Here is a 13552-nt window from a genome sequence, read left to right as displayed (position 1 = left end):
AAATGTTATGAAAATGCTAAATCATAATTAACATTAAGGTGTGGGACAACAACCGCTCGAAAGTTAAGGCCTTTTAGTGGAAGCTGCATGCATAGCCCAAAAAATGGCTGGAAGAGGGCCCGAGCCCATACTTCCTCTAGTACGCATCCGGCATGTGCAATCTAATGTTCCAATTATAAAAGGAAATCGATTCTTTGAATTGCCCGATGTGGTGTAGCTCACCTCTTTGTCAGAATATTGGGTGCTGAAGGTAGGAGATGCGTACAAATTGTGAGATTGGATGCTTCCTTTGTATTGGTTCAAGTTCCATCCATTCTTCCAAGGCACATGACTTGTCGACATAGACAAAACAAAAAGACCCATCCCTTAAAATCACCTTTGAAGGACGCCCGTCGATCTCCTGCCAAGCATCAGCGACCACCAGCTGCATGGCCTACTTGTATAATGTCAACTACTCTTGCTGGTTCACAATTACTTCAGAGTACACACAGTCGATCATCCTCATCCTTGTCGTGATCGAAAATATTCACACACGAGGCCATCAAGGTAAAAAAACCTTCAACCAGATAAATATATACCGAGGGAGAATGATCAGAGTGTGAGATACATACATACTTGCCCCATTCATGTCAACTTATTGTGGCAATCGCGATTCAACTTGTTCCTACGGATTTCAAAGCATGATTTCCCATCTACACTGCTATATGACTTATAATTAGCCTCATCCTGGTTAACAACTTAAAGCCCCAGTTAGTTTGGAAATTATATGGCCGCCAAATCCTATATGTTCTAATCTGTGGGGAATTCCATCATTCTATGGGCTGGCTGCCCCCAAGGAGCACTTATGATCCAACTAAGTAGGGCTCCATTAATAAATGCAATTATTTGCAAAGAAGGAAACAATCTAAGAAACCAACACAAGGTCACAATCTGCAATGGTACGATGCAATTGCAAAAGCAAATACTTATGCAAAAGGGTAGATCTATGACTGTTTCGTCAAATTTAAGTTTAGATAGCTAGATAGACAACCGATTTGGCTAGGTCTATAAATTCGTCCAAGATTTATTCCAGCAATCCAACTACTGCCTGTGAGACGAATGAAAGTAATATATGGTCCTTACCTTAATAATAATAGCTTCTGTAGTTGTGTCCACATCCGATGAGGCAAGAAAACAAAAGCTTCTGTCTTTTAATGCAAAAAAATGGCGGGTGCATGGAATATCTCAAATGTAAATTAAACATAAGAAAAGACAAAATGCTAGGCTTAAAGTTAATGCTGCATAAATGTAAAGAGATCAGAAGGTGGGGTAACTTTTGCTGAGGAAGATGGTCGGTCAAACAAATGAGTCATGAGTCATGACTGGCCAGGGCCGAAGACAAGTGTTTTTCCAGCTTAGATACAGCAGGATCTGTGTCTACGATCTGAGGGCTCCAGCCCAAACGAACCAAGGAATATGAACTGAGTTGTCAAGATTTTTGGGGTCAAAAATGGGCTGTCAAGATTGGTTGGTGTATTGTAAAGTTGTCCGGGAAAGAATCGCGATGCTGAAGAGTGAAAGAAGCTTTGACTCGAAGATTTTCATATCGTGATTCTGTGATAGTGCATAATGCAAGATTCATTGGGAAGGCAAACCACGTGGCAGCATAAGGAAGACGAAGATTCCTCTATAGTCAAAACTCTCAACATAAACGCAACAATGTTACTCCTTCTACTTCACATTTCTGTTGAAGACAAAATCACCAAAATAATATTTATTCTTCTTATTATTCGTAACACCCTTTTGTTCAATCTGATCTGACCATGTCAATTATATTGTTAGCATCCGTTTTTAAGGATGGACTCAAATCTAAAATGGTGACTTTCGCCTCTTTGGGCAATCGATTAGGAACTAGCATAGCATTTCCAGACGGCTATCGCTTCGGAAGTTTTGGCACCCAGGGCCCAGCCTATATATGGTGGCTAGTGGTCACCCACTCCTGGGTTCAAACAACCACGTCCGTCTATTTGAGAACTACAAGACTATGGAAACATCAATAATGGTTTCTTTTTCCTTTAATATAATCCTGTTGATTCTGAATGGAGATTGGACTGCTGGTAGATAATGGCTCATGCTTCCTTCCATGATTATGCTCTAGTCGCTTTCACCACCACGTGGCCCATCTACATGATCTGCGTTACAGTTCAGAGTCACCTCCACAGTCCTTTTAACTGGGAACTTCAGTGGACCATTTTGCTTCATAATTCTGGGATTGATACCCTTAGGGAGACACTACAAAATCCTGTTAATAGTGCAGAGCAAACTAAACTCGAGATTTAGCACTTTGCTTCCTGCTTTAAATTAGGGAATAAGAGGGTACAGTTTCGCAGCCAAAGTTGGCTAAAAGAGTTAAAAGATGTCCAGTTTGTACTCAAGAGGATGGCTAAGGCCGGACACAAGATACAAATTTGCTCGATCCATTCATGCAGGCTAGGTTTTTCAGCCGTATGAGCTCAAAATTTTGCTTGGGCCAAGAACTTTCTACTTGCTACTTTCTCCAGCTCTTTTTTATTATTATTTAATTGTGACAATCATTCATCTCATTTCATAAAATGAGTGAAAATGATGAATAAGTATATTTACGTTATGTTATTTTCACATATATGATTGTTAATTTAATAAAAGTTTTTTATAAAAAAATAATATAAATTTTGGAGATGTCATAATAGAGTTGATGTAACTTGTTTTGAATAATAAAATTTTGTTGAAAAGTTTATCATATTCTGTATCAAAAGCAAAAGGAAAGTTAGAAAGTGGTATATTATATTTAATCACATTGAAAGAAGACCTCAGTGAAGATAATGTAAATACGATGGAAGGCCAATAAAAGTGGGTGCAAGTGGGCAATGATCTGGATAACTATCACCAACAACCTTTCACAAAAGAGAGGCCGATCAAACAGCGTAAGCTTATTGGCAGAGCGAAAAAAGAGAGGGAGAGGTAACCCTGGCACGAGCTTCCGATGAATAATTCTTAATTTTAATCATGAAACAACGAAAACAGCCACTGAAGTGTCAGCAGCTCTCCATTAACACTTGAGACATAATTAAACCAATGACGGCGACCACAGACAAAATATTAATAATGTTTTTTAAGTGTCTAATGGGGCACTCTTTGAGCTGGACCACATAGTTGCGTTAGCAACTTGTAATGCTGTGGGTTGGTTGAGACTTGTGTCAACACTCTTCTCCTCTAAATTTATGGCTTAAACAAAACGTTCTTGGTTATGTAGGTGAGCCAGTTTGCACACAAATTCAAAGTGAGATTGCAGTGGCGAGCGGGTTCCAGAATGGCAGTAGAAAGAAGGTAGAAATAGGCCCTATTCCCATACCTGAATGGACAAAGTCTGGGACCATACTCTTTTCAAAAGCACCTAATGTTCTCTTTGTCATTGACGATTTCCCATTATGTCATGTCGTGTTTTCTCTGCTTTAAAGATTCATGGTACAGTGTACACATGTGGCTGGATTATGCAATAATACAAGGTTGCAAAGTATACTTGTTTTCTTGGTAATTGCAGAGGAATAACATCTTTCACGAAAATGTAAAAACTGGATTATGCAATAATTCTGCGGCCACCAGTTGATTGTAAAAACTGGAATGCTGGCAGTTTAGGACCTTAGTCATGGTACCAGCAAATTAGAAGCCAAGTTTTCTGCGTTACATCTTTCACGACGCTGAATATTTTCACTCTAAACCCAGATGATTTTCACTTTTCAGTCTTCAATACAAGTACCAATTGCTTCGTTTTTCATTTAAATGAAATGTATGTAAACTATCTACATAATTTCCAAGTGAACTTACTATTATTCTTTCCTTGCATATAACTTTCTTCAGCAAGTGGCCACTAAAAAACCTATACAGGAAATGAAAAACCTGTCAAACGGAAATGATCATAGAATTCTTGAGGTTTCATAAATTTTGACCAAGACCATATCTCATATTCTCATTATATAGAAGTGAAAGAAAGAATAATTCATCATAAGCATTCATACAATAGTGTCACAATTTTAAAAATAAAAAGCCACTGCTTCCTTGCTTGTGCAGTGTAAGAAGATTAAGGTGAAGGAGCCATTTCAGGAATTGAAGAACTATAGGTAAAAGGCTTACAAGGAATGAAAGTGTAAGACCACATTCGAGGACAGAACATTGGATGGGCAAAGAAATTTGCACATTCCACTATCGATCTCTGAAATGGAAGACCAGGAATGCAATTGTTCCTTACATCAAGCACTCTTCTCTCAATCAAAATCCTACATAGGGGGCCAACATGTATAAAATAATTGTCAGACAATGATAAATTCACCAATTTTCCAAGTTCGCAGAGCACCTCAGGTACCGTTCCAAACAGAAGGTTACCAGCAAGGTTTAGCTGCTCCAAATTCTCCAAACAAGCTAATGAGAAAGGTAAAGGACCAGTCAACTGATTGTTGCCAGCATCAAAAACTACAGCCTCTTTTAGCAAACCTATCTCATAAGGAATACAACCTGTTAGCTGGTCGTTTAAGAGCAGAACCTCGGCTAAAGAAGGAAAGGCTTTGAAAATGCCTCTTGGAAGTGGACCGTTGAATTTGTTGTTGGCCAATGTGAGGTAAAGAATATGGGTGCTGCCAATGCTATCAGGCAGCTGAATCATGAAATTATTGTTGTTGATAAAGAGAGCATCAAGATTCTGAGTAAATATTTGAGCAGGGACTGACCCTGTAAAGAAGTTGAAGCGAATGTCCAAGAATGTTAGACCGCTCATGTCCACAACTGCTGCTGGAAATGGACCGGAAAATTGGTTGTTACTTATATCAAGCTCATAGAGATAACGAAGCTTGGCAATATTTGGCGAAAGAGTACCACCAAAATTGTTGGAATTCGCATGGAAGAGGGCAATATCTGGTAGCTTATCAAGAAAGCCATCTAATGTAGGGGCAGCCAGCTGAAATCCATTGAAGTCAATAGAAGCAACAGCTATTGCAGACTTATTATCAGGGGGATTATCACAGTAGAATCCTTTATAACTGCATACATCTGAACCCAGCCAAGTTTCGGTGATGCCAAGCGGATCGGAGGTGATTATAGACTTAAATTTTTGGATTACCGGGTACACTAGAGCCAGCCTTTGGTCAGCAAACTCCAAAACTTCCTTTTCCGAAGCAAGTGCTGGCAGAGTTGTTATAGGGGTTCTTGACAGTGGACAGTTGAGTTTGAATGGAAGAGTATGATGTTCATCGTTGCAGCCCTTGCTGAGGTAGCTGTCTTTGCTGCCACTGCCGATACCAATTGTAAATTCAAGAGCTTCTCTGCTGGAATCTTGAGCTGTGGTGTGGAGAATGAGACAAGCCAAGAGGATGCGGAGAGTTGAAACTACAATGATGTTGGAGATGCTGCTCATTGTTGCTATGTTACACCTATATGCTTCCTTTTTGTGATGGAAATGAAACCATATAACTAAGACGTGCGCACCTAAGGTGAAGGTTGACAATAACAAGAGAGAAGCTAGCTATAGAAAATAGGTAGAGATTGCCACACTCAGAGTCATCTGGAACTATTCTTAGGGTCTATTTTTATTTTCTATTGATCTTTTCCATCCACTTAAAGTGCATTTCTTGATAGTGACCACAAAGAAGAAATTTCTTTTCTCTGTTTTGACAAGGAAGAAGCAAAGTTGTTCAGAAGCATGCTTGTGCATGATTGACCTCATTCATCAGCATATTGAGAGGGGTAGTAAACACAAAGCAACGCTTTTCGGCCTTGTTCCCAGTAAAACTAAACTTGCATTAACCTCTAAAGAAAAGTAAGACAGCTCGGAACTCAAAAGAAAATTTACCCGGAAGAACAAGATTAATTACAACAATAGACAGTTTATTTATAGTGAGTACATAATCTTAAATCTCATGAAATCGTTAATCTTGGTCCTGTTGCATATTGAATTCCAGACCCCCCGGAACAATGATAGAAAGTATCTTATCTTGGCCATATGGTCTTACAAATATTCAAGTTGCTTAGCCGGATAGTGGATTCCAATGGAAAACTTGTCTTGACAGCTGCCGCATTATTGTCTCCCAGCTAGCATCATAATTCAGCGATCTTTTTTTACGGAATGCTTGGTGGGAGATAATACTGAGAAAAGAAAAAGGCAATGGTGGACTGACTCCTCTCTTCTCCCCATGTGGATGATTTTCTTTTTCTGTCCTAGCAACTAAATGCGAACTCCTTTTTATTTTTATTTTTGGGTATGATTTTAACCTAGTTATTAAACTAGCTAGTAGTTGAAAGAAATGCTTTTCTATCCTTTCAACAATTTCATATCTCTTCACCTTTTTTATCCTTCTAATTGAAAAACCATAATTTCATTTCATGTCTCATGTTCCTCTCTACACTCGTCTATCCAAAAAATTTTAATTGGACGTTTGACAAGAAGGAAAATTGAGTTATGTTGTAGCTTTTCTAATTCATTATCACTACCATCTTATACAGAAAGGTTCTCTCATCTAACTCTTCCAACTTTGAAACTATGGAAGTTTAGTTGTGTTGAAGGAAAATTTTTTCCTTGCTTTCACTGCTTTCTAGACTAAATCATAATATCATTGGGAAATCAACAAATTGGTGGGTGTTGTTCATTGAAGTCCCTCAAAAACTGTTTACAGCATATAAGTTACTAATGATCCCACTATTGAATCATCATAGGCACTCAGTCAGAGGAGATGTCACACTATCCCAATTTAACAATGCGGGATCGAATATTGGAAGTGAATAGTTGTTTTACAAAAACAATATGAAGTGGAAGGATTGTTTCCAAAAGTGGTACATATGAGCCAATTTGATAGGACCTTGCATCCCGGTATAGCTTACTTCTCTAATTATAAATCATAAATATCTTTTAAATCACTTGTGAGTAATCAAATGATGTTATTTTTATATGTGTTTATAAACATCTGATTGTGTGTATGTTTATCTGGATCTTTAATTATGTACAGATTTTCATTGTGAAATACTCACTTTTAAATTGAATCACAATACTATTTTTATATCAAACACCTTATTCATCACACAATTAATGAACTTACAAACGAAAGACTAAAGAGTTACTTAATTTGTGAGTGAAGTTGTTGTTGCTCTAAAGTTCAATTAATTGGTACGGTTTAAGTAAATGGCCCAAGCATCTCTTGTTGGTGAAAGATTAAAAGGAAGAAAAGCGGAAAAAAGTCAGAAAGAATCAAGTTTAATATGTGCAATTTAAGGGTGAGCATCAGTCAGTTTCGGTTTCAACAGGAACCAAAACCGACAGAAACCGAACTTCCTTACGACCGACTGAGATTGACTGGTTGTAAGGGAAACCAGATCAATCGAAACCGACTTCAGTTTCGATCGGTTGGAGGGTGGGTGAGCACAATCTGTCAACCACTCAAGTTCTTCAACATTGTATATACCTTGAGGCTTGAATAAAAGGAAGATGAGTAGATGACAGCAACTACAAGAGACGACCGGCGACTGGCGAGGAGGACGACAATGACAACAAGGGGTCGACGACGGCAATTGATGAGGACCAAGGAAGAAGCCAAGAAGGTTTTCAGGGTTTCAAAGGGAAAAAAGGGGGTTGATTTGATGAGTGTATACAACAATCGAGGAAAAGAAGGAAGACAAAAGGGGTTTAAAGAGGCTAAAAATGAATTTTCACCCTTCCCTTTGATTTTTCGATCGTTTCGGGTGGAGAGACAGTGTCGTCGGTGACTGGACCATGAAGTATTAAAACCAACGATTAAACTCGACCTCTCAAATCAACACCGAATAACTAAGCCGACTATGACCGTCGACGTCGATTTCGGTCAGTTGCACGGTTGCAATCGATTGGTGCTCTCCCCTAATGTGCATTAATTATTCCAAACTTAAAGCCCATATTAACTTGATGGTCCATCGTAGTTAAGCCCACCAAAAAAAATTCCCGGTCGGCGCAAATGGCAGGAGCCGGGAATCAAATTGGCCCATTTTTTATTAAACTTTCGGCACATAAATCGGCCTACTCTCTACCAACCCTCAACCAACACTGTAATTTTCGAAGTGCCTTACAGAAAGATGACACTTACTTTATATATAACAAATATGGGGAAATAGTAACCACGAAACTTAAAAGAAATCCACTGCATTTCAACATCCATGAAACGTCAAATTTTTTAAGTTAATTACAAACATCACTTTCAACAGACAGGGGAAAGAAAAACAAAGACAATGACAGAGAAGATCAGTTTCCCTGCTATTATAATCCCCTCTAATTAACCACATTTCCAAACCATATGCTATCAATTAATATATGCTAATACAAAGTACAAACATATATATAAAGTAACAGCATTATCGTACTAATGAATCTTATTCCGAGTCCAAATAAAGCACATGCATCCCACCAAAGTGACTTTAGACAGTCCAGATTTCTTTAATGTGGCGGCTTCACAAGCGCATTATAGCTTCGTGGAGCTGGCGGAACTTCATCTTCTTGAGAAACGATTCGGGTTCTCAATGAAGCCGCAGGTAGCCTACATGGAATGATGCTGAATGTGCTCTCCCTTGCGCAGGTCCTAGGCCTTGCAAAGAACCTTCCACAGTCAGCTGCTGATCTTTGATTTGGAAGCCCCATTATGCAATTCCTATTCACGTTAAGCCTCCTTAACCTGATTAGTCTCCTGCATTGTGGGCCTACTTGGGTGAAGTAATTATTTGACAGCGTGAAATTGAATGCCCTTGGAAGCCTACATAGAACCTCTGGTATTGGCCCGTAGAATTTGTTATGAGCCATGTTAAGCAGCTGCAACCTTGCCATGCAACCGAATGACTGCGGAATGGGACCTGTTAACCGGTTGGATCCAACATCGAACACCGTCGTTCTGTTTAAGTACCCAATTTCAAAAGGCAGGCAACCGGATAACTTGTTGCCCAAGAAGAGTACCTCAGTCATGGTTTCCCAGGCTGCCCCTATGCTTCTTGGGATGGTACCCGTGAAGTTGTTGTTTGCTAGGGTGAGATAGAGTGCTGGTGTGTTGCCAAAATTGGGAGGGATTGTTCGAGAAAACACATTGTTGTTAATGAAAAGAACATCAGTGTCGAAATTGAACAAACTACGAGGGACAGGACCCAGATACTTATTGAAACGAAGATCGACAAAGGTTAAGTTTGTGGCACCAAGAACGTTGGACGGGAATCCTCCCATGAATTTGTTGTTACTCAAGTCGATTTCATAGAAATAACGTAACCCATTGAGGCCTTGGTTGATGACCCCGCTAAAATTGTTTGAATTGGCATGGAATATAGCAATGTCAGGCAAATTTGTAATGAAACGATAAAAGTTCAAGTTACCTCCAAACCGTGCGCCATTGAAATCAATACCTGCTAGTCCAGTTATGTTCCTGTCAGGCACAGTGTCACAAATGTAACCTTTGAAGAGGCAGTAATTGTTGCCAAACCAAGTGCCGGTGTAGTTTTGCGGGTCAAAGGTAATGTTTCTTTTCAGTTCCTGGGTAATGAAAAGAATCCTGGCTCTATTGGCTAGGGGTCCTGGATTGTTATTTGGTTGGCGAGGCAGGAGACGAAGTGAAGGATTGTATAGCGGAGGACGGGGACTAACATAGCGAACGGTTCTAGTAGGGCGTGGTGGCGGTGAGATTGGAGGGCATGTTGGAGGAGGGGGGTAAGTTTGGGCGATTGCAAATTGGAAGAAATATGTATTCAGGAGAAGGAAAGTGGCAAAGAGCATTTGTGGAAGCATGGTTTGCTTGCTATCTAGCCGTTCCTGGAAACAAAAGGTACCGAGGATTGTGGCGCAAAGCTAACACAGGAGGAATGAGTACTTATAATGAAGCCTTTCATGTTTCAACTTTCAGTCAAGGGTTTGGGGCTCAAATTCTAAATGCACATCGCACATTTCAGAAACATAATTTATGCCTTTTTCTTTTATCTTCAGGAAAACGACTTTAAACAGTTAGTCATTATCCTAATCCATTTAATTTTGAGTTTATGACTAATACGTTCAACCACAACATTGTAATGTAAGTAATTAAAGTTATCCTTGTCTATTTGAATTAACGCATAAGCGAGCAGAATATTTCATGTTACACTTGGGTAGCAGTAAGTTGCAGACATTTTTCATCTCTAAATCAATTTTGGGGAAATATTGTCCAAAAGTACAGTGCATGAATCAAATGGTAATAATTAAGACCCTTTTTTTCCTTTTATTTTGCCTTTAAGTTTTAAGACTTTCATTCTTCTTCGTGGATGACTCTACCTCCCACGAAGCCAAGACCATTGCTTTGATAGTACGTGGAAATAAAGTTTATGACTTTATCTAGCAATAATTGGTTGCGGGTGGTTCTCTCGGGACAAATCATAGGTAAAGGTAGAGATAACTTTGCATAAAGAAAGGTTGGAAAAGTAAATGTTGGCAACAAAACAACAAAAGAGGATACCTCAGATTGATTTATTTAGTAAATAAAGATTGAGAATAACCTTCTTCCCAAGGTTAGTGGAGCCAGGGGCATTCTATAGTTTGTAGGAAGAAGACAAAAAAAGAAGAACCCACCGACACCAAAGAGAAATTGCTCGATCAGCTATTTTAATTAATTGTCAATTTGATTGGTTTTTTCTTTTTTTCCATTCTAAAGAAATGATCCACAAAGATCAGGCCGTTAATTTTTTTATGATAAAATAGGAAAAGAAGCTGATGTATCCCACTTTTTCTAAAGTGCATGGGGACTGTTTCTTTTCGTTCTACGCATCCAAATAGGCAAAGCTATTGAATGGTTAAGGAGTTTGCAAATGGTCAGTTAAAACTTATTTACGCAAATTGTTGATGCCAAAATTTTTCAATGATCAAGCAATTCTTCAAATTCGATACCGAATGGAAACCAAATTGGATACATGGAGGAAGCATTATCTTTAGCTTAAATTCGAGTAGGAAATGTTCATCATTGGAAACAAATTCAAGAAAGCTGTGCTAAGTGAACGGGGCTGCAGTGGCTGCAGCAGTTCAAGTCTAAGTCGTCGTAGGGGAGACTAAGCCAGCCAACACATACAATGTGGGCAGTTGTCAAAAAAGGGTCCTTGCACCTGAGGAATTGTGCAGCTCCTTTGGACAACAAGAAAAGAAAAGATAATGGCATCAGCAGCAAAATCACTTTATTCCACCTTTTTCTTAATAAAAAATTAGCTGGTTAAACAACCTAATAATAAAAAACCCCAAATCAGGGGAAGAGAGAGAGAAGAAATTAAAGGGGGTGTGAAACTTTGATCGTTGCTGTTAGTAAGTGACATTTAACAATGACGAGGACCTCAGTTCACTTTTCCTTTGATTTCAACATCTTCTTTTTAGACTGTCTCCTTATTGCAATCCAAGTATCAATGCCTGGTACAGGGTTTAAATTTAGAAATTGTACTTATTTAATTAGTCATTTTACAACCTAGAATGAAGAACATTTGACAAAATATATGTCTGCAAAACTTTCACCTAATCCTTCGGACAACTAACAACCATGGTTAAGAATTTTTGGTCCGAGGCGAAACGTTAATTATGATTTTTTTTTTTTGTCTTTATCTTCACTTTAACTTTTTATTCCAGAAACTCTGATTTTTTCAGACCTTTATTTTTAGTCTTGGTCTTGGAAGCCAATTAGAATTCTTGAAGAAACGCTTGAATTGAACATAAAGTAGAAAAAATTGATCAATATACGTACGTGCAATTAAAATGGCTTTGGTCAGTTGCTTTTGTAACAGAGGAAGATCCTTGGTCCTCTTCTTACATATATTCCGATTGTTGGGCAACTCTTCAAGCATAAAACAAACAAAGCTACACCAAGAATATTGCTGAATTAATGGAAAGGATAGTGTCTCATAATGCCATTTGGGTAACTCCACCTTCCCATAATTGCCTTTTTCATATTTTATTCTTTTCCCATGGTCCTACGATTTACGAAAGCATCAGTACGTCAGATTGCTATATAAACAAACGTTGGAAAGAGAAGAGCTTTGCTAGCTAGGCTTACGTTCTATTAATTAAATTACTGTGCTTAAAATCAGCACAACATTGGATTCATGAGGCATTGATAAATGATGATAAAAGAATTTGGGGTTACTTTACTGTCAATTATAGATGAAACCATATGATTTTCTCTTCTTTTTTTTCCTAAACAAAACATAAAAAAAAAAAAAAGGGGGTCTGCCATCACGAAGGTGCCAGCTCACGAAAGGTCATTGGACAAAAAAAGTTAGTATTGGGCGTTAAACTTACTATCTAACTGGGGTGGATCTTGGTCAGCAGCTGTGGGAATGGACCCAATTGAACTGGACCATATAGCTCAATCCCATAAGCCCAGACAAAGGGCAAAAGATGGAGTGGGCTCTTGGACGCGTGTAGTGGGAGCTCAAGAGTCAAGGGAACTTTGCCAGCTTCATCATGCTGGGAATTCTCATCGGTTCACTTGCCAGAATATAAAATTCCAAATCTAATTTCATTTTCATTTCGGGACATTAACTCTACCTCAATGTGATGAATATATTTTGAACTAGAAGGTTCCAACATTCACGTGACCCCAACCCCATGTACTTAGCTACAACGTCTCTTTAATCAACACATCACAACTTGACTTAGTTTGAGATTGCTATCCTTTCCTGCTAGCTTCAGGGTTAAGCAATAGACAGTTTACGTACAAGCGATTGCTTAGCAGAAATCAAAGTGCTTGGTTTGTAGCACATTACACCTTTTCTATTGTCGTGGTTTCAAAGTAAAGTTTGTCTTTGAGATTCATCGGTCCCTTCCCTTTTCCATTACTAGTCCGGAGAAAAAGCTTGATTGACCAAACTCAATCTGCTATGCTTGAGCAACAAGACATGAACAGAGCTCAAGCATACAAAATCATAACAGAGCCTGCAACAGGGATGACTTCAAATTTCTTGTGTCTTGACGGAAGGAAAGCAAGGTGAGTTTGTACGTTTCACCATAAACATAATTGAAAGAATAACAACTCAATTGCAATGACAAACTTAACCTTAGAAATAGATTTTGAACAATCTTTGTTCTTGTTAGCTTGTGACAGATAACGCAAATCCTGCACAAGCTTTTGGTGTTGGTGAATAGATATTTTCAGTCGGAAAAGAGAAAAAGCAAGGTTGACTTGAAACGGGTTAAATCGATCCTCCCAAAAGAAGAAAGTAGTGGGCTGCCATGGCCTCTTGTCAAAGTGAACATGGGCAACTTTGAAGTAATGTTTCCTTGGAGAGTTTAGAGGCGCCGTTAGTGAAGAAACCTAGATACTCACTACACAGCTATAAATGAAGAAATTCAAAAGCACATTTGTAATGTTGACTAAACTCGTCTATCAAAAGTGTAAAATTTCCAAAAGGAAGATGTGAGGTCATATTCATCCCAAGGAGTTGTTGGAACATTGAAACTTGCAGAACAGGTAATCAACTGGTACTTTTCTTTTGAAAAAAATGAAAGACTTGGAATTCAAATGTGATGAACAAGGGTGGAAAAAGATAA

The 13552-nt window shown here is 38.6% G+C and overlaps 1 protein-coding gene and 1 pseudogene across 1 annotated transcript; both read right to left on the bottom strand.

Moving 5' to 3' along the window:
• Window positions 1-3988: 3988 nt before the first annotated feature.
• Window positions 3989-5737, bottom strand: LOC18591146 (uncharacterized protein At4g06744-like). The gene has a single exon (XM_007017095.3). The coding sequence runs from the start codon at window positions 5420-5422 to the stop codon at window positions 4097-4099; it is 1326 nt and encodes a 441-aa protein (XP_007017157.2). The 5' UTR covers window positions 5423-5737; the 3' UTR covers window positions 3989-4096.
• A 2436-nt stretch (window positions 5738-8173) lies between these two features.
• Window positions 8174-9934, bottom strand: LOC18591145 (uncharacterized protein At4g06744 pseudogene; annotated as a pseudogene).
• Between the last annotated feature and the right edge of the window lie 3618 nt (window positions 9935-13552).

Source organism: Theobroma cacao, chromosome 8, assembly GCF_053813885.1.
Source record: "Theobroma cacao isolate CCN51 chromosome 8, ASM5381388v1, whole genome shotgun sequence".
Lineage (NCBI taxonomy): Eukaryota > Viridiplantae > Streptophyta > Magnoliopsida > Malvales > Malvaceae > Theobroma > Theobroma cacao.
The sequence above is the reverse complement of the archived record's forward strand: the minus strand, read 5'-3'. Positions and strand labels throughout refer to the sequence as shown.